The sequence below is a fragment of the Sciurus carolinensis genome, chromosome 15 (genome assembly GCF_902686445.1).
Source record: "Sciurus carolinensis chromosome 15, mSciCar1.2, whole genome shotgun sequence".
Classification (NCBI taxonomy): domain Eukaryota; kingdom Metazoa; phylum Chordata; class Mammalia; order Rodentia; family Sciuridae; genus Sciurus; species Sciurus carolinensis.
Genome location: NC_062227.1, coordinates 67,818,861 through 67,846,331, shown reverse-complemented (window position 1 = coordinate 67,846,331; position 27,471 = coordinate 67,818,861). Strand labels below are relative to the sequence as shown.

Below are 27,471 nucleotides of genomic sequence, written 5' to 3'. Positions count from 1 at the left end.
AATTTTAAAGTAAGAAAGAATTCTATTTCCATTTTATAAAAGTGCCCAAGTGATTGGGAACCATGCATTTCACACTGTTTGTTGTTATTGTAGTTTTAAATGATACGGTTTTCTTCTCCTCTAAGATATTAAGCTAATTTTAGTGATGTTTTATAATAGGCGTGGGTAATTTGATGTGAGAAAGTATAAAAGAATGTGTGTGGGAGGGTGTGTACACATACATACCTTCACACACACTTGGACATCTTCATTATTTGGGACCTTCAGTTAGAGAAACTTCATCTGAAGATCATTTCTGCAAAAAATTATTTAAGAATACTACATATGGAGACCCCACCTGACTCCTGCACTGGGGGCGTTGCCATCACGGGTGGGTCACAGTCGCAGAGCCAGTTGGCAGGTGAGTCAGGCCACCTGCATCACAGACGTAGCAGGCAGGCACCCAACCCACCTGCCTTGCGGAGCTAGGCAGCGGGCAGCCAACCTGCCCAACCACCAGGCTAAGCACAGACACCATCACTGAGGGACCCAGCCCGACCACCACGCTGAGATCTGTTGCCATCTTGGAGAAAGCCACCAGACCAGCCAGCCCGCCTGCATCGGGGAGCTAGCCAGAGGCTTCTTTATATGCTGGTGCAGGCATTTCGAATTATTCCTGAGGGCGTGGCCATCATCATTGGAAGGGCAGCTCCCTTCCTGAGACACCTACAGGAGGCTAGAGGACCTTTGACGAGACCCAGGAGTCAAGAAGAGGTATTGAGAGACTCGAGACCAACTCAGAGCCACTGGGTGAGTCTCTCCCACTGGTCAGGCTCCCCAGATGGGGCAGCAGTCCCGAAACGCAGGGAACTTCGTGGAGTACAGTGGCCCAGTGAGACTCCCCTGCTGGAGCTGAGAATCCAGTCAACGGGGAGCATTGCAGAGGAGGGCCACACAGCGAGAGGCTTCGACACAGAGTGAGGATCCGAGGCCCAGGCAGTAGCTCCAGTCCCCAGGGAACGTAGCAGAGGAGGGCTTCCCAGTTCAGGTGGTAGTTCTGGACCAAAGGGAACTGCTCAGAGGAGAGTTGCCCAGCGAAACTTCCCCACCGGGTGAGTCTTCCTCCCTGGGCAAGGCTTTCCCACCAGGGCAGTAGAACCAGAGACACAGGCCCAGATCAGACATGCCCCAGTCTGCAGTCTAGTCCCCCTTTGACTGACCGTCAGTCAACAAGTGGAGGTACCTTTGCCCACTGACAGGGAATATACCCCACCTGAAGGCCACCACCCCTAGAGGGGCAACTTCCTAGTGGAGCACCACATTATCAGGTTCCTCCAAGACTTCAGGCTACTGAAGGCTAACAGGTGAGTTATTGGAAATCTACAGAGACAATATTAGTCAATAGAGGAAATCTGCAATATCCCAGAGTTTCACTAGTAGATACCTGAGCAATATGAGAAAACAAGGGAAGAAAATGTCCCAAACAAACCTAGATGGTATAGCAATAAAATCCAATGACAGCATGGCAGAAGAAATGTCAGAAAGGGAGTTCAGAATGCACGTAATTAAAACGATCAGGGAAGCAAACGAGGAGATGAAATAGCAAATGCAGGCATTGAATGATCACACCAATCGACAGTTAAAAGAGCAAATACAAATACATTTCAATAAAGAGTTAGAGATATTGGGAAAAAAAAAACAAACAGAAATCCTTGAAATGAAGGAAACAATAAACCAAATTAAAAACTCCATAGAAAGCATAACCAATAGGATAGAACACCTGGAAGACAGAACCTCAGATATTGAAGATAAATTATTTAATCTTGAAAACAAAGTTGACCACACAGAGAAGATGGTAAGAAATCATGAACAGAATCTACAAGAATTATGGGATATGATGAAAAGGCCAAAATTAAGAATTATTGGGATTGAGGAAGGCTTAGAGAAACAAACCAAAGGAATGAACAGTCTATTCAATGAAATAATATCAGAAAATTTCCCAAATCTGAAGAATGAAATGGAAAATCAAGTACAAAAGGCGTATAGGACTCCAAATACACAAAATTACAACAGACCCACACCAAGGCACATTACAATGAAAGTACCTAACATACAAAATAAAGACAGAATTTTAAAGGCTGTGAGAGAAAAGAACCAAATTACATTCAGGGGGAAACCAATACGGATATCAGCAGATTTTTCAATCCAGACCCTAAAAGCTAGAAGGGCCTAGAACAACATTTTTCAAGCTCTGAAAGAAAACAGATGCCAACCAAGAATCTTATACCCAGCCAAACTTACCTTCAGATATGATGATGAAATAAAATCCTTCCATGATAAACAAAAGCTGAAAGAATTTACAAAAAGAAAACCAGCATTACAGAACATTCTCAGCAAAATATTCCATGAGGAAGAAATGAAAAACAACGATGTAAATCAGCAAAGGGAGGAACCACCCTAAAGTAACAGCCAAATAAAGGAGAAACCAAGTCACATCCAAAAAAAAAAAAAAAAAATGAGCCAAATGACCGGGAATACAAATCATATCTCAATAATAACCCTGAATGTTAATGGCCTGAACTCATCAATCAAAAGACATAGACTGGCAGATTGGATTAAAAAGAAAGATCCAACAATATGCTGCCTGCAAGAGACTCATCTCATAGAAAGAGATTCCCACAGACTAAAGGTGAAAGGATGGGAAAAAACATACCATGCACATGGACACAGCAAAAAAGCTGGAGTATCTGTTGCTCCCTGTTGGGCAACAAGGTCCGATGTACCTCCTCAGGGCCTGCATGAGGAGAATATGAGGCCGAACAGGATGATGATTGTCAGCGGCAAAGGAAACACACCAGAACCCTGAGGTCTGTCAGCACACAAGGCACAGCAGGAATCTTGTTTACTGAGGAAATCACACAGCTTTTATGTAGGGTGGGGGGCTAGGCGGGAACCAATCAGCTTAAAGGTCAGCAAGGGGGTGGTGGCGTTCACACAGGAGAGAGTCCCATAGGACTATATGGCAAGCACAAGCTGATCACATTCACCAGAACTGTTGTTAACCAATCCCTGATGGTGGTCCAATTTATCGTCATTAACTATTGAAACCACCTTTGAGACCTTGATTTTGCTCACTCGCCAGGTAGTAAGGAGTCAGCCTGAGTTAACGTGTCATTAGTCCCAACAAGTATCCATCCTCATATCAGATAATGTGGACTTCAAACAAAGTTAGTCAGAAGGGATAAAGAAGGACATTTCATACTGCTTAAGGGAAGCATATTTCAGCAAGACATAACAGTCATAAATATCTGTGCCCCAAACAGTGGCTCATCCATGTACATCAAACAAATCCTTCTCAATTCCAGAAATCAAATAGACCACAACACAATAATACTAGGTGATTTTAACACACCTCTCTCACCACTGAACATATCCTCCAAACAAAAATTGAATAAAGAAACCATAGATTTCAATAACACAATCAATAATTTAGACTTAAATTTATATTTATAGAATATACCATCCAACAAAGAGCAGATACACTTTCTTCTCAGCAGCATATGGATCCTTCCTAAAATAGACCATATTCTATGCCACAAAGCTAATGTTAGCAAGAACAAGAAGATAGAGATACTACATTGTATTCTATCAGATCGTAATGGATTGAAATTATAAATAAATGACAGAGTAAAAACCAGAAACTACTCCAACACCTAGAGATTAAATAATATACTATAGTACGGTGAACAGCTAACAGGAGACATCAGGAAGGAAATTAAAAAATTCTTAGAGGTAAATAGAACAAAGAAACATCATATCAAAATCTCTGCGACACTATGAAAGCAGTACTTAGAGGAAAATTTTTTTCATGGAGCGCATTCAATAAAAGAAGAAAAAAAATCAACAGATAAACGACCTAACACTACAGCTCAAAGCCCTAGAAAAAGAAGAACAGAGCAACACCAAAAGTAGTAGAAGACAGGAAATAGTTAAAATCAGAGCTGAAATCAATGAAATTGCAACAAAAGAAACAATAGAAAAAATTGACAAAATAAATAGTTGGTTCTTTGAAAAAATAAAATTGATAAACCCTTAGTCACACTAACAAAGAGGAGACAGAAAACCCAAATTACTAAAATTCAGAATAAACAAGGAAATATCACAACAGACACAACTGAAATACAAAACATAATTAAAAACTATTTTGAAAATCTATACTCCAACAAAACAAAATCTCGAAGACATCAACAGGTTTCTAGAGACATATGAATTACCTAAACTGAACCAGGAGGACATACACAATTTAAATAGATCAATTTCAAGTAATGAAATAGAAGAAGTCATCAACGCCTTTCTTTGTTGGTAACAAAGAAAAGTTTGGAACCAGATGGGTTCTCAGTCAAGTTCTACAAAACCTCTAAAGAAGAGCTCATTCCAATACTCCTCAAAGTATTTCATGAAATAGAAGAGAAAGGAACCCTCCCAAACTCATTCTATGAAGCCAATATCACCCTGATACCTAAACCAGACAGAGACACATCAAGGAAAGAAAATTTCAGACCAATATCCTTAATGAACATTGATGCAAAAATTCTCAACAAAATTTTAGCAAATCGCATACAAAAATATATTAAAAAGATAGTGCACCACAATCAAGTGGGTTTCATCCCAGGGATGCAAAGTTGGTTCAACATTTGGAAATCAATAAATGTAATTCACCATATCAACAGACTTAAAGTCAAGAATCACATGATTATTTTGATAGATGCAGAAAAAGCATTTGATAAAATACAGCATCACTTCATGTTCAAAACACGAGAAAAAATAGGGATAATGGGAATATTCCTTAACATTGTAAAGGCCATCTATGCTAAGCCCATGGCCAATATCATTCTAAATGGTGAAAAACTGAAAGCATTCCCCCTAAAAACTGGAACAAGGCAGGGATGCCCTCTTTCACCACTTCTATTCAACATTGTCCTCGAAACTCTAGCCAGAGCAATTAACAGACCAAGGAAATTAAAGGGATACGAATAGGAAAAGAAGAACTCAAACTATCCCTATTTGCTGATGACATGATTATATATTTAGAGGAACCAGGAAATTCCACCAGAAAACTTTTAGAACTCATAAGTGAATTCAGTAAAGTAGCAGAATATAAGATCAATGCTCATAAATCCGATGCATTTTTATACATAAGTGATGAATCTTCAGAAAGAGAAGTTAGGAAAACTACCCCATTCACAATAGCTTTGAAAAAAATAAAATACTTGGGAATCAATCTAACAAAAGAGGTGAAAGACCTCTACAATGAGAACTACAAAACACTAAAGAAGAAATTAAAGAAAACCTTAGAAGTTGGAAAGATCTCCCATGTTTTTGGATAGGGAGAACTAATATTGTCAAAATGGCCGTACTACCAAAAGTGCTATACAGATTCAATGCAATTCCAATTAAAATCCCAATGTCGTATCTCACAGAAATAGAGCAAGGAATCATGAAATTCATTTGAAAGAATAAGAAACCCAGAATAGCTAAAGCAATCCTTAGCAGGAAGAGTGAAATAGGGGGTATCGCAATACCAGACCTTCAACTCTACTACAAAGCAATAGTAACAAAAACAGCATGGTATTGGCACCAAAATAGACAGGTAGATCAATGGTACAGCATAGAGGACAGGACACAAACCCAAATAAATACAATTTTCTCATACTAGACAAAGTTTCCAAAAACATGCAATGGAGAAAAGATAGCCTCTTCAACAAATGGTGCTGGGAAAACTGGAAATCCATTTGCAACAGAATGAAACTAAACCCCTATCTCTCACCCTGCACAAAAATCAACTCAAAATGGATCAAGGACCTTGGAATCAGACCAGAGACCCTGCGTCTTATAGAAGAAAAAGTAGGTCCAAATCTTCAACATGTCAGCTTAGGACCAGACTTCCTCAACAGGACTCCCATAGCACAAGAAATAAAAGCAAGAATCAATAACTGGGATAGATTCAAACTAAACAACTTTCTCTCACCAAAGGAAACTATCAGCAATGGGAAGATAGAACCTACAGAGTGGGAGAAAATCTTTGCCACTCATACTTCAGATAGAGCACTAATTTCTAGAATATATAAAGGAACTCAAAAAACTCTACACCAAGAATACAAATAACCCAATCAACAAATGGGCTAAGGAAATGAACAGACACTTCACCGAAGAAGATGTACAAGCAGTCAACAGATATATGAAAAAATGTTCACCATCTTTAGTAATAAGAGAAATGCAAATCAAAACTACCCTAAGATTCCATCTCACCCCCATTAGAATGGCGATTATCAAGAATACTAGCAACAATAGGTGTTGGCGAGGATGTGGAGAAAAAGGTACACTCATACATTGCTGGTGGGGCTGTAAATTAGTGCAGCCACTCTAGAAAGCAGTGTGGAGATTCCTTAGAAAACTTGGTATGGAACCACCATTTGACCCAGCTATCCCACTCCTTGGCCTATACCCAAAGGGCTTAAAATCAGTATACTACAGAGATACAGCCACAACAATGTTCATAGCCGCTCAATTCACAATAGTGAGATTGTGGAACCAACCTAGATGCCCTTCAGTTGATGAATGGATAAAGAAACTGTGGTGTATATATATACAATGGACTATTACTCAGCCATAAAGAATAATAAAATTATGGCATTTGCAGGCAAATGGATGAAATTGGAGAATATCATGCTAAGTGAGATAAGCCAATCTCAAAAAACCAAAGGATGAATGATCTCGCTGATAAGCGGATGATGACACATAACAGGGGGTGGGAGGGGGCAAGAATGGAGGAAGGAGGGACTAAATAGAGGGATAAGAGGGGTGGGAGGGGTAGGGGGGAAGAAAAAAATAACAGAATGAATCAAAAACTATTACCCTAGGTAAATGTATGATTATACAAATGGTATGCCTCTACTTCATGTACAAACAAAGAAGATGTATCCCATGTGTTTACAATAAAAATGAATTTTAAAAAATACTACATATGTCTTAAATGGTTTAGATTAGAATGCCCCTTATTGTCAAGATTTAAAAGTTAATTTTATTCTGGAATTTTTTTCATACTTACGAGAAGATTCTCAAACAAAAATCTATTCTTAAATCTGTCATCTACATTTGCTCACTCTTAATTTACCACAGTGGTATAGCTGTTAGAAACTTTTTTCTTTCTTTGAAATTTAGGTTTTCTTGTTCTTTCCATATGCAAGTTATATCTATTTTCCCCTCCATAGGTCTCCCTTTGCAAAGAACTGATTCATCTTGCATTGAAAGGATTATCCTATTATCACACTTATGACAGATTCTTCCTGGGCATCAATGTTGCTGTTAGTTTTGTGGGTTGGACATCTTATGTTTCTTTGTTGATCATCAAGTCTCATTCCAACTTAACAAGAAGTATAAGTAAAGAAGTTAAGGTAGGTTCAGAAAATATAATGAAGATTTATGTGATGGGGGCTGGGGTTGTGGCTCAGTGGTAGAGCACTTGCCTAGCTTGTGTGAGGCACTGGGTTCAATTCTCATCACCACATATAAATTAATAAAATAAAGGTCCATCAACAACTAAAATATATATTTTTAAAAAAAGATTTATATGATGGTGTAACAATCATTAAGGAAAAATTTAATCCAATTACGTGTAGTGAGTTCATATAATGTGTAAGTCATTGTACTAAGTCATCTCTTATTTGTCTTTATTTGTATTGGTGTATGGGATCTCTTTGGTTATCTTTTTTTATTTATTTGGTAAGAAGATGTATTAATATTGACCCTATAACATATGAAGGCTATAATCTACATAAATAATTTAAATTCTCCTATAGTTTTAATGATACTGATTTATGTTCTTTTTGTGACTATTTTACATGTTATAAATATTTCATATCTTTCTAGTACAGGTAATCAGAAAACTACTTTAAAGCAATGTAATTAACCTTATCAGATATTAAAAATTTAGGAACTGAAAGAATGATATGATCACTTGCTCCAAATATTTTTTTCTAAATAATTAATGTTTTTCTAATAGAACTTTCTGTTTTTCCTAATTTTAGGAATGCATCCCCAGTTTACTGTGCTTTCAATGAAGAACCTCTTTAAACACAGAAAATGTAACAGTACCTATATAGTTTTACTACATTAAAACACTTTTCTTATTTAAAATAAATTGCTAACCTGCATTTACCAGAGAAAATATGCCACTTCCATTTTCTTTGCTTCATTCTAATGATGATTACCATGTCCAAATCCTCTAAAAAGAAATATATTCTTATGTTATATTTTTAATAATAATAGTCTGCAAACATTTCCAATGATAACTTTTCTAATTTTACATTTTATTTTTCTGTAATGGAAAGAACTTTAGTGTTTATTTCAATTAGTCACAGTGTTTATATATCTTATATAATTTCCCCAAAGTAATTTTAATTATTTGAGTATATGTGATGTTAACTAAAATAAGAGTAGTTTCCTACATGGTAAGAAAAGACATGGAAATGACTGTGCTTTAATAATGGATATATCTAGGCATTCTACTGGGTACTTTAGTATATTCTGCTAACCAAGACTCATAACAGTGCTGTAGTAAGCTTTATAATTTCTGTTTACAAAAGGAGAACCTGAAGCTGAGGATTAAGTATTTTACTAAAGGCCACTCAGCTACATTGTGAAGAACTGAGATTTTTAATCCCACGCAGTTTAGTGCCAAATATTGTTTTTTATCTTTATCCTGATGTTCAGGTTCTTGAGAAAGGATGTGATATTTTTACATTGATATGTCAGCAAGATTTCATACCTGATAGTCCTTTATTCATTTATTGGAGAATGTAACCAGTATTCATTGAGTGTACAGTACAAAGCTAGATAATGTATGGGCTATACAAAGAGATATGTAATTCAGATTTTGACCCACTCCTATTTAAAATTCTTTAAATTTTACTGCATTAGTAGGAATAGTGAAACCTGATTCTTTTTTTATGATTTACTTACAAATAGATGTCATTTCTAATGTGTATTACTGTATGTATTCAAGGATTAGATAATTACACCATATCATATTAACTTTAGAAAATCCTTTTTTTTTTTTTTTCAGTTACTGAGCAATCGCACTTTTTTCTCTCTTTTTCTTTTGTCCTTCCCTTTTTCATTGTGCTGTGAATCAAACCCAGGACCTCAAACATGCTAGGCAAGCATCTACCACTGAACTATATCCCTAGCACTTGAAATACTTTTATAAACTTCATTTCATATTGTTTTGCTTTTCTCAAAATAACATGAAACCAGTCCTCAACTCTTATAATCAGTAGTTGCCTCATCCATCTTCAGCTTTAGAGATCCCATCTGTCCACATCTATTTTACTTTTGCCTCTTCTTCCCCCATCCTCTTGCTATGGGACCACCATTGCTGTCTATTCACATCTTTATTGCCTATTTGCTAACAGATTTTTATAATGACTTCTGGGACTAATGAAAAGGAGAAGCAGGGGAGGAGAGAGAATAAAAATAAAAGTAATAACAGTAGCCATTATTTATTAAGAAGTAGTAATATTCTAGGCATTTTGTTAAGCTCTTTATATAATCTCATGTAAGCATTATCAGCATTGCTAAGTAGGTATGAAATTATTCCCATTTTATAGATGGGATAAAACTATGTCTCAGAAAGCTTTTATACTTTGCTCATGATTCCCACAGTGAAAAAATATGGGAGCCAGGATATGAAATCTGATCTAGTCAGCTCCAAACTCTTAGTTATAATACTGTGGTTTACCCCCCCCCCAGCTATGTCTAATTTATTCTTATTTCTTTCTTCCTTTCTGATAACATTTTATGCAACAGGGAATAACTATAAAACAGAAAAGAATCTCTTCCTCTTCCTCCTTGAAATTCCCTACTTCCAAAAAGTAGTTAGTTATTGCCTTATTTAGCTTTGACTAAAAAAGCAGGGACAAAATGGAGAAAATATAAAGTGGAGGCAGAAGAGTGCCATGTAACCTTTCCATTCCCATTACCCACCCCTTCTCTCCAGCTCTGCTTATGCTCTTCTGAAGTTCTTTATTATATTTTGTACCCCTTTCTAACTCCTACTTCATGTCTACTGTTCTTGTTGTTAGTACTACAACTTTACCATAAATTTGTTTTTTCCCAGTTTTTGGAGTATCTGTCCCCAACCCTCATACTGACATAACTGGCCCAGAGCATCCATGGGCCTGCCTAACCCTTCACTGGTGACATACAATGAGGAACTCCCTTGTTTGGCAGGTGGTTGGATATGACTGAATGAACCTATGGTGGTTGGGCAATGGAGAAGCCTGGGTATCATGTCAAATTGTAGTGAATAAATAGAAACATTATTCTCGATGAAGATTATGTGTATTGTGGATTAAATAGGTTTTGTGAGCTATCCAGAGAAGTCTGTCAACATTTATAAAATTTGCTTTTAAGAGAAAATATGTTGAGAGTTTGGAACAAGTTACTTGTCAATAGACTTTAGGACCATGGTCACTTATGACTTCAGAATTGCCCAACTGCAGCAGTCCCATGATATTCAGCTTTGTCTTCCATAATATGTTCCTCAAATGACAGATTATTTTCTTTCTTTCTTTCTTTCTTTCTTTCTTTCTTTCTTTCTTTCTTTCTTTCTTTCTTTCTTTTTCTTTTCTTTCCTTTCTTTTCTTTTCTTTTTCTTTCAGTGAAGCTTTTTGATTAATCCTCTGTAGAACTATTGAAAGAAAGTAACATGTTTTCTTCACTTTATAAAACCTCCTAAAAGTTTGTCAATTAGCATGGTTTGGAAGTGTTTCAATATTTTGTTTGATTTTCAGAAACCAACCCATCTCCTGCCATGTAGTTTTGTAGTTATTGGCATTTTAATAACCTTTTTCCTGCTGATTCAAGCCTGTCCCTGGACTTACTATGTATATTGTTTGTTGCCAGTGCCAATTTGGTATGCAGTTCTAAGAGAGTAAGTAACAAATCTTGCTGCCTTGTTTTTCACTTCATTGACAGTTAAATTTATATTTAAAATGCATTAAATTTCTGAAGCATAAGTCATCAAAGATATTTATAATACTCTCAAATCTCTAAACTCTCTCATTTTATTTATAACTACATAAATGTTGCATATAAACATCCTTTTTCTTTTACCTTTCCCTTTTGACTTCATCTTTATTGCACTGAAGTAGTGATTACCTTGTTCCCTTCTTTGTGTATCTTCTATAAGAAAAAATGTGGAATAAAAGTAACAATTAATATTGATTGTACTGTTCTTGAAGTAACATACTTGAAAATGTTTCACCATCTCAGATTCCACAATATTTCCATGTTCTACAAAGAGAGTCACATTTTTTTTCCTATAAATTTCTGCTCCTCCTTTCCTACTCATCATCTCAGCCTAGATGAATGAAACTTTGTAGTTCAACCTAAACAGTAAGGTATACTGACAGACTAGTCCTTATCAATCCCATGTGCTGTTAGTACTTTAAGTACTTCAAGTACTTCCTCACAAGTGGGACTTAAAATGGATTGTCATCATTGGAAGGCTTTTAGGTGAGTTTCAAGCATTTTTAAGTAAAACCACTAAAATATGAAACTGATTCATGTTCGAAGGCAGCCAGAATCATATTGCAGATCTTGTTGATTTCTATATTTATATAAGCAAACTAGAATTTAAACTTAGTCTTGCTCATCAAAATATCCTTTCAGAAAACTATACCCCTAAAGCTGATTAGGGGGTGAGAACCCAGAATAAGGGCATCCTTATGATTGCCTAACCTATATATCATAACACTATGCATATATTTATTCTAATTTTTCTTTTTCAGTACTAGGGATTGAACCAGGTGTTGTTTTACCACTGAACTATATCCCTAGCCCTTTTACTTTCTTGTGTTTTGAAACAGGACTTCCCTTAGTTGCTTAGGCTATCCTCAAACTTGTGATCCTCCTGCCTCAGCCACCCAAGTAACTGGGATTACAGTGTGTACCCCAAGGTCTGACTGTTCTAATTTTAGATGACTCTAGCTTTGGCAGCTCTTCTATCCTTTAAAAATGTGAAGTATTAAAAATTTTTTAAATTTTTAAATATAAAACATAAAACAGTATTCAAACGTTTAAATTATTAACTGTTTTTAAATATAAGGCATAAAGAGATTGACCAAAGAACTTCTATAATTCAGGTTTTGTTTCTAATGTCATTTTTTTATATAATTTTTGAAAGGTTTTATCCTTGTGGAAAATTCTGTTCTAGCCAGGCACAGTGGCACATGCCTGTAATCCCAGTGGTTCAGGAGACTGAGGCAGGAGAATTGTGAGTTCAAAGCCAGCCTCAGCAATATAGTGAGGCCCTAAGCAACTCAGCAAGACCCTGTCTCAATAAAATACAAAAAAGGGCTGGTATGTGGCTCATTGGTAAAGTGCCCCTGGGCTCAATCCCTGGTACCAAAAAAAAAAAAAAAAAAAAAAAAAAAAAACGAAAGAAGAAAAACAGAAAATAAAATTGAGAATTCTGTTCTACTACAGAACCCCTTTTGAATTATTAAATGAAAATTCCATATTTTATAAACCCGTTTTACAAGAAATTTATGTTTTTTCTATAAATTTGCTAATGATGAAGATAACATTTAAATTTCAAGGGAAGATGTGATTTTTGAATTTCAAGGGAAGATGTGATTTTTGAAAGTATTTATATTCCATCTTTATCTTTTTGGCAGATTAAAATGAAACACAAAAATTCATTTTCCTCCTAGAAAATAATCTCAATGATTATATAGAATAATCTCTTTTTATTCTGTATTATTCACTATTAAAACAAACTCCTTTTGACTGGTATTAGCTTTCCTTTCCTACATGATACCTTAATAGTTTGGTAACATTTCTGTAGCCATTGTTTTCAATCAGAAAAGGTCATAAAGTAAATGATACTGACCTTTTATAATTACCTGCTTAATGCACTACAAATGCTAAAGTTTTTCTTGCTAGCAATAAAATATAAAAAGTACTCGAGTATGTAATACATTTTTTATGGTTATAAATTCCCAAATGCAATTAGTGTACAATTAATGACATCTTAAATTGGGTTTGAAAAAGGCTATTTAGCTCCACTAAAAAGTGCAGTTGAAATTTTTTTCCCTATCTAGATTAGGAAAAACCTACCTTTAGTTCATGAAGATGGTTGAGATTTTAATGTAAGATTGTCTAGCTGTGAGTTCATATTTTGCTTCTGGTATTTTATCTGTAATTCTATGTACCTGTGTTTAAACTTAGATAAAATAAGACTCATTTATTGTCATTAATGTTTATAGAAAGCGGGTAAATCTTTGTGATCATTTCAAACTAATTCAGAAATTACATGTTTTCTAAAATACTTGTAGATCTCCTTTCTCCCAAAATGTATGAGTAAAGCCATTGAAATAAATCTGTTGGAATTTATTTTACTTTTAAAATAATCTATGAGTTGAAGATTTCCTGATTTTTAGATTTATGCAGTTTTTAATTTTTTGCTATTTGACTTTCTAAGTTCAATACAGAGTACAAATATTCTTCATAAATAATCTCTTAAAACAGATTTCAAGTTGTCCAAGACCTTGTTGCATCACTATTGACCTTTCCTCTGAGCCATTTTGTTGGGTACCTGTTAGTCTTTACCTTGGGAATTGAAGTATTAGTAAGTAACTTACCAGATTACATTTTCAGATTTCTTTCATGTGTATGTAACCGGTATTCACTGACCTCTTCCATTTTCCATTCTTCTTCGGAATGCATTACCAGGTTCTCAGTTTTTTCTACCGCTACATGCTTACAGCTGGACTTATTACATTTGCGGGTTGGCCATTTCTCACTCAGTTGTGGACGCGGGCAAAGGTATAAGTACTCATTTTGACACAGAACAGATATATGTATTTAACTCAAGGAATTGTTTGTTTTTAAACAAAAAGGTAACATGCATCCTTAAAGAGTCTGGGCCTTTTGACTGGGGGCCTAACATTGGCTTTAGGTTTTAGTGATTCATTTAGACTTGCATATCAAAATGAGCCAATTATGTGGTAATTGAAATGCTGAAGAGGAACTGATTTGCCCTTCTCTGAAGCACTTCCTGGATTCCTACAGCTTTAAATACCTAAATGATGGAGAAGGTTCTACCCAGAACAGCACAGTGGCTTAGGAGGCTATACTCTGAAAGTGAGTCTGAAGAATCACCTCCCTCCTGGGCATGAACCACTCAGTTTTTTCCCAGAGAAGTATCCTTTAGCTAGATAGAGAATTACAATGTACTTCTACAAAGAACACTCTTGTGTTTCCACTTTGATACTTTTAACAGAGGATAAACATATCTTCTTTCTATCCTCAGAGAATTTACAAAAATCTCCAATTAATGGAATTATTGACAAGTTTTGTTTTAATCTAATTTTAAAAGTATTTATACTTATTTCCCTTCTAGACTCAATTCATATTATTATTAGTAGTACTAATAGTTTTCTTATAGATGTCATTATCAATATACAGTATAGCATTAATGAAATACTTGTTTTTAAATATCAGGCCCAAGTTTAAATCCTATTTCATTTTCTCATTGTGAACCTGCTACTGCTTATATTTTAACTTGTCTGAGCTCAATTTCATCATCTGAAATGCTATAAATAATAAAACCTGCCTTTTGAGGATATTGAGAATAAAATGAGATAATGCTCATATTGTACTCAATTCAGCACCCACTATGAAAGAGGTCCTTCACCAATAGTAACTGTATTACTTTTGAAAGTAAATGGCTGTAAGGTTTTGCATTTTCCTTTTAGTTTCACAGTTGGGTAGTCTGAAACACTCAAAAGAGGTTTCACCATATTTGTCTAAAGACAAACCATATTTGTCTAAAATAACTCTTTTTCTTGATCTTAGGTCACCTCCTTGAGTTGGACTTTCTTCTCTTTGCTCCTGGCAGTGTTCCCACTGATGCCTGTTGTAGGTCGAAAGCCAGATATCTCTCTCATGTATGAACAGTATCTTCTTTTCTTTTCAATAGTTTTTTTTTTTTTTCCTCAGTCAACACTATGAAATTTGAACCCATTCTTGATTATGAGTTTAAAATCATATGGACAAAATAGTTGTTAAAATATTAATATCAAACTATTAGTCATGATTTTAGCCTAGGCCTACACAAACAATGAAATAGTGCCAAACAATTAAATAGTGCCAAACAATGAAACTTAAAATATCCAACAATATCACAAATACACACCAAATGAAATTCTTTAAAAAAATATAATTTAAAATAACACACACACCTCTGCCCTGTGTTAATCAGCTTCTCATCTCTGTGATCAAAATAACTGACAGGAACAACTTAGAGGAGGAAAAGTTTATTTTAGACTTACAGTTTCAGGGGCTTAATCCATGGTCAGCCTACTCTGTTGCTCTGGACTGAGGTAAAGGCAGAACATCATGACTGAGGGCTTGTTAGAGGAAAGCTGATCATGACAGTCATGTATCAGAGAGAGAGGGAAAGAGAGGAGCCAGGGACAATATAGTCCCCCAAGGGCACACCCTCAGTGACTTACTACTTCTATCATTGCCCATGTAGTCCCCTTCACATTATTAATTTATCAAATGGATTAATCCACTGATGATATTATAGCTCCATAATCTAATAATTTTACCTCTGAACATTACTGCATTGGATACTGTGTTTCCAACACGTGAGCTTTTTCTGGGGATACTTCATATCCAAACCATAGCACTCCCCCAAAAGTCTAGGTTTTCTTTCTTTTGTGTATTGGGGAATTAGAAAAAAAATTTAGTTTCATGTGATAAAATGTTCCATTAAGGAAAAGATCCAAAAGTCATTGTGTTATCCCTCTTTGCCTTTGAGCATATTCACACTAAAATGTCTTAGAAAAATTAATTTTTCTCCTAATCCAAATATAAATATCTTCATGGCAGGAAACTATTTACTTTGACAACTTTTTCATGTTTAACCATTCAAATTATTTGAAAATGCCTCTGTGTATCTTACCTGAGTTATTCATTCTAATGATATATTTATTTCCCCTCAGTATAACCAAAATAAATCTGTAAACCCTTTAACCACATTTTAAAATTATTAAGTAACCTACCAGCTATGTGTGTCTGTGTATCTGTGTGTACTTGGTAAACTAAATGATCATTATTTCATTTAACATTTCCTTTCTTCTTTTCTAATGATATAGTCATCCTTGTTACTTCTTCTGAACTCTGAAAGCATTTTAAATACATTTTAATGTAATCTTTAATAGATGAGGGCATAACTTTTTTAGCAGAAAAAAAGATTTTTTTTTTAATATGTGCTACGATTTAGGAGGTTCTGCACATTTTCTCTCATTGGTGCAAGAAAATCAATATGCAATACATCAGAAATTATCCCAAGAAGTCAATTTATTAACCGAACCCCAAATAATTGTATTGAATTCTAAGACCATACTGTCTATAAGTCATACTTTCTTAAAGAGTACTATCAAATCAAAACATTTTGCAACTGTCGAACTATAAATAGTATGTAAGAAAACGAATTCAAATGTTTTCATTTATTTCTTACTGCAGATTGCTCTGTGAGCTCTTCTATTGTTTCTATAAAGCCCCTTTACTTTTATTAGTCTTTGCCTATCAGTCCTGCTCAAACAGTATTGACAGTTGAGCAGAATTTGTCTTATACTAAAAGGAAAAGAAAGTATCTCATCTCCATAGAAATTCGCCACTTGCATATTCTATTAAAGATGACTGTAGGAAGCAAATAAACCTATTCAAATATAAAAAATCTAATTTGTATTTTTTAAATCATGTTGTTTCCCTCTGTAAATTTAAATTGCTCAGTGATTTAAAGTATATGTTGACTTCTTACTATAGTTATATTTGCAACTTCTTTATTTTGATTTCTGGTTTGTGGAGAAATTTCTATTCTGTACTGGATCTATCACAGCAACTTCATTCTTTAAAAAATTACAAAGACACATGTGAAACAGGCTAACGAACTTAGGAGGAAGAAGTAAAACCATGTATAATGTAGTTGTAATGTCCCTATTATTTCATTGTACTGAAGTAAAAACATACTTTACCAGCGAGTTGAGGCCATATTATTTTTATAAAGGAAAAAGAGAAAAATAGCAAAAAACCTCATTCACACTTTGTCGTTTTTCTTAAGTTTTAATATAATGTTATATGTGTATTAATATTTTTCCTTATGATTCTCAGAATATATTTGACAAAAATAAAACAGGCATTTTCCTGGGGTACTTGCTTTGCATTGCCCAGGTGTCTAGCTCTGCCTTATTTCTCCTAACCTAATTCCTTTTCTCTTAGTTTTATTTGGGTTCCAGATCCTGACTTGAATATAATTTCAATTGAAATGTATGATTACACAATTGGTATGCCTTTACTTCATGTACAGACAGAAACAACATGTATCCCATTTGTTTACAATAAAAATTAATTGAAAAAATATATATAATTTCAATTGTATTGTGTAATTCAGATTTTTAGGAGGTGAGAAATAGAGTCCAATAGTGCACAATTTCCTTGGTATATCAATCACCTTTGACTTCTGGAGCCATTCTATATTTAGTATTCTTGAAAAGTATAACCTGTTGTTTCATTACTATAAAAAATGAGTGTATAATAATGAAGTCACCTGCATGCCACCTTTGTGACCACTGTCCTACTCTTCCTTCCTCTTGCCAGAGGAGTTAAGGAAGGCACTAAGGTCAATTCGAGGAGCACCAAGGAGCTGTTTATTCCTGCTAGAAGTAATTTAGATTATAAATGTGATCCTTTTTATGTGAATAAGCACTCAAAGTCAAAAATTGTATATTATATATGCTAATAATATATGTATTTAGCTATCTTTTATATTTACTATAAATTTGTTTAGTTCAGGCTAAGAGTTATGGTAATTGGTATTGTAAAATAATTTTTAAATTGATTTATAAAAATAAGGTAAAGCTACTAAAAATTGTGGAGAGAGGTTATAAATATGTACTTATAATATTTTATACTAACATTTTTATTATTTCCTACTAAACCTCTCTAATTATTTTGCTGCTTCATTTGATTAAATCAAATGATTGAGAATCTACATTAGAATAAAATGTATCATGTTTTCATATGATGTGTTCAGAAAATGTCCTAAGAAAATTTAAATTATGAATTGTATTTTGAAACAGAATGAGTGCAGGCTTGCTGGTTCTTCTACTATCCCTGTTTGTTATAACTTCTGTCATAAAAAGAAAAAATAGTTTTGTCAAGGAAGAGCTATTGGTACATCTGTTACAGGTGAGTTGCAAGTTTTCAATACTATGTACTATACTAATGATATAGCAAAATATATTTAATTATGTTCTTAATGTGCTGTTATGTTTGTCATTCATTATCTGCCAGCTGAGAAGAAAGTTTTCTAAGATAATATGCAGAAATAGGTATATTTCTCTAAAAGGTATGAAATAGCAAAAAGGACAACAAGAAGCAACTGAAAGATGCCCAGAGAGCCAAAACGTTGAGGTGATTTAAGAGATATCTGTACTGACCAAAATGTGAACTTGCTGTGAATTAAATTTCTGTATTGTCCTCATTTGAAGGAAGCTTTCTTAAAGTGAAAGCAGCCTGTAGTATAATTATATGAAGAAAAGCCTTAGTTTAAGACCTCAGATGATATATAAATTTCATCTTGGTTGGTGGCTTTGATGTAGTGAAAAGAACTTTAAACTTGATGTTTCAAAATTGAGTCAATTCTCAGTTGTATTGTATTCTAGATGTGTAATTTTCAGAACTTTGACTTCAGTTTGCTGTTTTTCTTTTAAGTGAATAAATAACTACATCTAGAACACTGAGAAAAAATAAAACTCATATGAGTCTTCTCAAATTTCCTAAGAACAGAGTTGGAATAATAGAAAATATTTCCAAAAGCAGTCTAAAATAAAAATATGCCACATAAAAGATGATAAGTTAAATGCATTCTTAGGGAGCTTATAAAAAGAGGGGAAATGCTTTGTCAAAGATTCTGTCAAGCCATTGGAACATGTTTCATTTTAAATGGCGCACTCGCTGGGTTTACACCAAAGCCAGAATAGCTTTGACAGAACTCACCTATCATTTCACCAGAACTTTGACAGAAATGAATGTTTCTGACTCTCACTCTAAAGGAACAAAGAATGAATGTCTTGCTATAATTCTTATACGCATCGTTAGAAATACCCAAGTATTAGGAAACTCATTACAATGTTCCCGTTTGCATTAATTTTATTAGCTTGCATTAATTCCTATGCTGCCTTACATACTTTATTGATTCCAAGACACATTCTTATCCCATTTTAGCGTTTCTGAAATTAGAATGTGTCTTGTAAGCCTACGTAAGTGGTGCATGCCTGTAATACTAACTATTCAGGAGGCTGAGGCAGCAGGATCCCAAGTTTGAGCCCAGTCTGGGCAACTTAACAAGACCCTATCTCAAAAATTAAAAAAAAAAAAAAAAAAAGGAAAAGAAAAGCTGGACTGTGATAGTGCACTTGCCTCGCTTGCATGACGAGGCCTGGGTTTAATCTCCACTACTGTCCCCATACCACCAAAAATGTATCTTCCAGTTAAAAGGGTTGGAGGATTATGTTATAGCTTTAAGGACAGCATTGTTTGTTCATTTGTTTTGCTTCTTAACACTAAAAATAGGGGAGTAAATTAAATTGTTCTCTAGGAAACATTGGTAGTGAGACTGCTAATCTCTAAGAGAATTTAGTTTGTTCACAAATTTAGCTCATTTCTTAAAAAGGCAATTAATCAACTTGTTCAGGGTTCAGCAAACATTTTTCTAAAGAACCAGATAGTAAATATTTTTAGATTGGTGGGTCATATGGAGTCTTACAGATGTTCAGCTCTCCTATTTTAATGCAAAAAGAAACAAGTGAATGAATGGGAGTAACTATGTTCCACTAAAACAGTATTTATAAAAATAGGCCACCAGCCTATGAGTTGTAGTTTGCCAACTTCTATACTAATTTATAAATATTCTCTGAAGAGTAATTTTACTCTGAGTATTCCTTGTGCCATCAATATTCAGACCACAGAAATACATTGACTGATAAATCAGTATTACTATGGGTGAGGTCCAGAAGTAGAAGGCAATAAGCTATGTACATATCACCATCTTTGTTTCCATACTTTAAGAAATATTTATAGCAAATACTTCCAATAGAAGCTGTAGTATATCAGAAATGCTCTTGAAAATGTAAAATGCCTCATGTCATACTTACAAAGGAGGACTTTTGCTTAGTAGAGGATTGCTAATGCTTATCACTGGCCACAAGAAGGTGCCCTCATTCAATTTCATAGCTGGTCCAATATTAGTAGTATTTTGGCCAGTTCCAGTTGTTCTCAGCACTTTCCTAAGCATTTTTTTCTGGTAAAGTCTTTCACCACCTCTCTTACTGACCCGTTTCGTTTGTTTTCAGATGATGAGCACAGTGCTTTCCATGTATGTTGTGTACAGTACCCACAGTAGTCTACTCAAGAAACAAGGATTGCCTCTTATGAATCAGATTGTGAGCTGGGCGATATTAGGTAAACAGCCACTCAAATCGAATGAGAACTTTACATCAGTCCCTTATCTCAAAATGATCCATTTGTGCCTATATTATTGTTATTAAAAGAAATAATTTTGTTGCAGGAAAATAATAACCAGCTATTATTTCTGTTTCTTTCTGGAATTTGACAAAGAAAGTCATGAGCCCCTGTGTTAGTAAGAATTACTTAATGAAATATTTAATGATCTAATAGTAAGATTGTGTATTATTCATATTCAATAAAATCTGAGTCATTCTAGAAGAGAAGAGGGTTTCCTGAAGGGGATTTTGTGTTTAATTTTCATGTCAATTCATAAATTCTGGATTGTTACACAGAAACTAGGAAACAGTTAAAATTTTTGTGTTTCCTTCCTGAAAATGACATTGCTTAGACACTTCCCAACATATTACACATTTTACAAATCTAGTTAAATGTTTTAAAGCATGTTCTTCTATGTAGCACCCTTATATAAGAAGAAAACCTATACTTTAAGGACTTATACTTTCCCTTCCAATTGTAAGACAAGAATAAGCTGTGTGTGTGTGTGTGTGTGTGTGTGTGTGTGTGTGTGTGTGAAAAACAAATTGTTCCTTAATTTGTTCTCAGCATAACGTAATTATTTCCAACAGTCTTCACACATTTCTGACAATAAACAAATAGGGTAAGAAGTCTTCAGTTCTGGCTTCTGAAGTATACAGGATAGGAATTGCCCTTCTAATTGTCTAAAAATGAGCCAAAATAAGTTTTTAGTCTTTGGACAGTTACAAGCATGTACAAAAACACCTATGAACAGTAACAAGCAATTCAAAGAAAAAGCTTTTAAGTCCAGGTTTTTCACTGAAAAAAGACACTTTGTTATGCCTGTGAACAATTTGGCATACAATTTAACTTTTTATTTTTTTAATGATTTCTGTTGTCTATCATTTACAAAGGAAAAGATCTTTGAATGGGACTTTACCTTAAAAAGAGGACTACGAGATAGGAATATTTTTCCTTAGATTGTTTTGTTGTACTAGGGATTTAACAAAGGAGTGCCTACATACCAAGCCCTTTTTATTTTTTATTTTGAGAGGTCTCGCTAAGTTGCTTAGGGCCTCACCAAGTTGCTAAGCGGCCTTGAACTTGTGATCCTCCTGTCTCAGCCTCCTAGCTCACTGGGATTATAGGCATGTGGCACTATACCTGTCTCCTTGGATTGTTTCTAAAGTCCAAGCAGAGGATTAAAAAGGTAGCAATAGAAATAAAACATGATTCCTCCTAAATTTTTGTTTTGCTCATTTTCTTGATTCCTTAGGTATTCAAATGAAAGCTGTTCTTGCTATCTGCCGATCTATATCTATCTGTGTTTAAGTGTATATGATATTTATGTAAAATTTTGTTCTCTACGTAGTTCCATTTCATTAGGGATATTCTTAAGGTTATCTATCCTTTTAAATAATCTTGATTAATAAGATTACTGTTCACATTTATTCTGCTTGAGCATTATCAAGGACTGCTCTTTTATATTAAAAACATTGTGCTCAGTATGTACTATGTTCTGGCACTGTTCAGGTCTGGTCCCTGAGATAAATAAAGATTAACCAGATTTCTGCCTTCTTGGAGCTTGTATTTGCAGGAACAGAGGAGCTAATATTCCAGTGAGAGGAAAATTTATATAATGATCTTTCATGTAACATGTTTTGAAACACACAAAAAACCCCAAAATTGTGAATAGTAGTTACAATATTAAAGGGAAGTCTTTCTGTTTTACCACATAACTTCACAAATATGCAGTTCTGTAGGACACTTATCAGCAGATAAACAGTACATGGCAAATAATAAATTGGAGATCAGGTGTGCATAAGCAGCCACCCAACTCCTGCTTGCCACATAACCTCACGTCCTTGTAGGGTAGCCTTACTCAGTTCCTTAGTTTTCTTATCTACCTAGGAATAAATCACAAGGAAGAAGACAGACAAAACAAAATCAAATAAAAAAACCTAGACTTTATCCATATATCATTATATCTCATCTTTAAACTTCTAAAAAGACCAAGAAATAGAACATTATAAAAATTATAGAAAGCCATCATTCATTTTTTGTGCTTTTCCTTTATCTGTGTGTATAAAAACTTTAAGTACTTTATTGATTCAGTATTTTTTCTATCCTGTCATCCTTATTTTTTCAGCTGACCTAGTAATGACCTTTATGGCATTTTCCTTCCTTTGGTTTTATGACATTGACATTTTAAAAATATATGGCACTTCACTCTATAGATTGTTCCTCAATTTGTGTTTCTCTAACGTTTCCTTATAATTAAATTGAGATTTTGCCTTGTTAGCCAGAATACTGTGTAATGATGTTATATCCTTCTTTGGTACATGATCTGTCCCTTATTGGTGATGTTAATTTTTATCACTCTATCAAGGTGTTGCCATTTTTCCATTACAGATTTACTAATGGGGCAAACATTCTTAAGATCATCAAATATTCTTATCAAAATTCCGCCTAGGGCTGAGGATACAGCTCAGTCCGCAGAGTGCTTGCCTTGCAAGGACAAGGCCCTGGGTTCAATCCCCAGTACCACAAAAAAAAAAAAAAAAATCTCCTTTATGGGGCTGGGGTTGTGGCTCAGTGGTAGAGCGCTTGCCTAGCATGTGTGAGGCACTGGGTTTGATCCTCAGCACCATATATAAATAAATGAATAAAATAAAGGTCTATTGACATCTAAAAACAAAAAACCTTAAAAAAAAATTCTCCCCTAGATTTAGCATCCATTCATAATTCTTCCCTGATCCAATCTTTGCTGTGATAGCTACAAAATGGTGGTTTTCCAACTCTGATGCTCCCTCTGCATGTACCAGAAGATTCTCAATATTTAAGTGCACAAATCCTCCCTTCTTTTCTATTCATTTGTTCACTTTTCTTTTTAATATTGGCGTGGACTCATGACTTCCTATTTTTTTGAGATTTTAAATTCATTACTATTGGTAATTTTGTGTTCAAATTGTCCTGTAATGGTACTCCAAAATTGTTTTTAGCATTTTCCTATATTCTGGTATTAAGATGATGTGTTAGGATTATCTTATGTATACTCTATTCCAGCTCTGGCATCTGCTTTTTGAGTACCATTGCTCTTTTTAGTAGGGAAATGGTATTAGAGACCAAGATCCGGGTTTTGAGTGTACAGTTCACACTGGGATATTTTTGCTTCTTTGACCTTCTAATGATCAGAACTAGAAATATATTCATGTATATAGCATATATGCATATATTTGCAATTACATATAAATATACGCATACATACATTCACACAAATATAACATGTAAATAAACATGTATACACATACATTTGTGTACATGTCTTAGAAATCGTACTTTACACTGATACCTCATTCTAGTCATGCAGTTCTAGTTTTCCTTCCCTCATTCCATATTTATATCTATACTTACATAGAATGAGGGAAGATGAGAACTATGGTCTTAGTAACATTCTTCCAATGATAATCCATAAGGTTAAGAAGGAACACAAAATGGATACATAGGTATAGAAAGAATAAAAATTTTAGGATAAAGGTATTGTAAGGATGGGGTTATTTGTTATCTCTGTTACCAATTTTTTAAGTACTTTTACCTCGTAAGCTTGATCTCTATTTTGTTATAATATCTCATATTTTAGAACATATTACATATTTCCTATGCTTCTTTTTCCCTAATTGGGATACCCAGTATACTTGTATTTATTGTCTTTATTGACTTTAGTGTTATTTCAGAAGGGTGGGGAGAAAATACAGAATCAACCTATTGCTATCATTTTCCTAATATAAAGGCATGTATTTTAAATGAGAAATTTCTGCCTTGGGACTGATAGAGGGGGGTATTGGAAAATAACTACCAAACGATGTGAGGCATGAATAGTTGACTCATAGGTAAGTCATCAGCATCACCAGAGACCTCTTCTAAGCACTGATATGCCATGCATCATGTCCAGCTATGATAAGCATTTTTTGCTAATATACTATAATCTCTAAATGGGTAATAAATTATAAAACCAGGTTTAATTTTTTTGACTTGGAATGGGAACTCTTAATTCCCCCTTAACACCTTATCCTTTGGGCAAAAATAAAATGAGGACAAAATACAATTTATAGAATAGGTTTCATTTGAAATGACTTTTAAAATAAGAAATATTGAAATGTTATTTCTTCCAGTTAAAGTACATATCAGATGATGATAGCATTATTGGAACTACGTACATATCTAAAGAAAGTCAGAAGCTACTCCTCTGAGGGTGTTAGAAATATATCTTGCATACTTAAATCTTTCAGGAATTGACTTTGAATGAAATTCTCTTTACATTTAAATTAATTTATGAGATGTTGATTAGTAACAATAATAGTAGCTTACAGTTACTGAGTATTATGTGTCAGACACTTTGCTTGGAGAACATTTTATAGGTGAAATTGTATTTAAGTCTTACAACTTGTTAGTGTTACCCCTCTTTGACAAATGGGTAAACTTCTGTTTAGATATGTTGACAAACTTGATGAGTGATTCAGTGGGATTTCATCCCATCTCCATGGGAAATTAGGAAGTTATGTTCATTTTCTTTCAAAATAGAGATGGAAGGAGTGTATATTTTGCTGTCCTTACCCTTTTTCATCTGCCTTGTCTCCGCTGAGGCAAGTTTACTTCATTTATGAAGAGGACTCTTATTACAACTCTCATGTACAGTGAAGCCATTCTCTCCTGTTTCTAGTTTTCCAAGTGGCCCCCTACAGCTGTCAATGCATACTTCATAGTGGGAAACTTGGGAGGAGTAGGGGATTAGGGAAAATCAGTTTCTGGGCAGTAAGTTGTCTTGAACTGAGATATAAATGCCTAATTAAGAGATGAGTTGCTGAATCTTGAGTAATATATCTTATTTCATTAGAAAATAACAAATTAGGCATTGAGGAGTTAATGTCATTGCAATGATTTACTCTGAATATAAATTGAGAAAAATCTCAGTTATTTAAAATATAGCTAAAACAATAAAATGTAATTCTAATTAAAAATGTGAAGCTTCTGGTTTCTTAGATCTGTAAGGCAAATATTGCCACATGATAAAGGTCACACAAACTAAGCACTGTAAATGACAATAGATGATTTAGTGCTTCTAAATTTACAATGTTTGTAACTCCCTGGTGACAGATGGCCTGTTTTGTTTTATTGCAGCCTCTTCCTTGGTGGTGCCCCTGCTGAGTTCTCCAGTTCTCTTTCAGAGATTGGTTAGCATACTTCTTTCCTTGATGTCAACCTACTTGCTTCTGAGCACAGGGTATAAACTTTTTAACATTTTTAATTTTATATTAGCAAATTTTAAGTGATATATTGACATTTTCTCTATTAGTATTTAAGCTGTGGAGATAAAGAGCATTTTGTAAATCTTGAAGTATAAATTATAAATATTTTCTACTCTGTATGTGACTTGATCCATAATCTCCTATTTTCTTTATCATTTTCATACCTTGTCTATTGTCTTTTTCTATTTTTTGTACTGAAGTTGCTAAATTTTCATTTATCTACAGGGTTAGAAAATTCCAATGAATTATGGAGGATTTTAAATCTCAAAGACTTAGAAGGATTTTCATTTTGTTGCATTCTTTTCATGCATTTTATTTTGTTTTGCTTATTTTTGACTAGAGAATTCACTCAGAGGCACTTTACCACTGAGCCACATCCCCAGCCCTTTTTATTTTTTATTTTGAAATAGGGCCTCACTAAAGTGTTGAGAGTCTCACTAAGTTGTCCAGCCAACCTTGAGCTTGTAATCCTCCTGCCTCAGTCTCCCAAGTCCCTGGGATTACAAGTGTAGGCCTCTGTACCGGGCTCATGCATTTTACATGATGCTTTAGAGCAGAGGTGTAGCTCAGTAGTATTGCACTTGCCCAGCATGTGTGGTCTCTGAACTCAATCACAGCACTGCAAAAAAAGAAAAATATATATGGTTTAGTTTATTCATTGTTATTTGAATGTAATATTTTGGTTTTATTCTTACATGTAATACAGTCAAATATACTTTTGATTCAATGAACTTTCAAAATATTTTCCCAAACATTAAAGAATCCATTTTTCTTTACTATTGAAATTTTTAACAAAATAAAGACTCCAGTAGCTTGATTTGGTGTGAATTCTGAAAAATTCCTTAGAACTCAGACAATTATATACTCTCCCTTTTTACTTTGAAGGGAAGAATTTTTCACTTGCTTTCAAATTTTATTTCATCCTTGTTTAAATCCTTTTGAGAGTGAGAAATATTTACTTGTAACAAACAGTAAAACAGACAAATTAATCAGTAGAACAGACAAATTGAATAAATACTACTCAAAGTTCAAATTTTGGCCCACATAGAATATATTGATTCAAATTAGAATAAACCAAGGAATTTACCCTTGTAAGTTTCTAAAGCTATTTGGGTCTAAAACCTGGGTTTAATTTTTGGGAAACTTGTTTGTTCTAATTCAGGATTAGAGAGAAGTTCTTAAAATCTTTCCATAGTTGCCCTTAACATCCTAAGTGCCCTTGGGAGTTCTTGTAGACCCCAGATAGGAAGTGAAGTAGGACTTTATCCCCAAAGGTTCCTACACCTCCTGTCTTTTCGTTTTTCCCTAACAAGATGTGGGCCATAGCTAGAAGATATAATATGAGCATTTCAGAAATTTCCACCAATTACCGAACAAGATGTTAAGATGGACTTACTATTTTATGAGATTTAGAACTTTGAACTTTCAGATAAAACTTGAAGTATGTGAGCATCTATTCAAGAGTGTTAACCATCCCAAGACCTTAAACCCCTTCACGTTTTACTCCTTCTGGGGGGAAATTTCAGAATAAATAGCTTTGTTATATTAGTATCCTTCAAAGTAAAAA

At 34.3% G+C, this 27,471-nt stretch overlaps 1 protein-coding gene across 5 annotated transcripts in view; it reads left to right on the top strand.

The window, feature by feature from the left end:
* The window catches only part of Pign (phosphatidylinositol glycan anchor biosynthesis class N), a 125,930-nt gene that overhangs the window by 60,759 nt on the left and 37,700 nt on the right, over positions 1-27,471 (top strand). For all 5 annotated transcript variants that reach the window (XR_007105177.1, XR_007105178.1, XM_047526373.1 and 2 more), the window contains 8 exons: positions 7,251-7,433; positions 10,833-10,972; positions 13,573-13,672; positions 13,777-13,869; positions 14,902-14,993; positions 18,195-18,303; positions 20,469-20,577; positions 25,777-25,879. Coding sequence is in view for 3 of the 5 variants with exons in the window: in XM_047526373.1 (XP_047382329.1) it covers positions 7,251-7,433; positions 10,833-10,972; positions 13,573-13,672; positions 13,777-13,869; positions 14,902-14,993; positions 18,195-18,303; positions 20,469-20,577; positions 25,777-25,879 (929 nt within the window). In the remaining 2 variants the exon portion in view is untranslated. The remainder of the gene's footprint in view (positions 1-7,250; positions 7,434-10,832; positions 10,973-13,572; positions 13,673-13,776; positions 13,870-14,901; positions 14,994-18,194; positions 18,304-20,468; positions 20,578-25,776; positions 25,880-27,471) is intronic.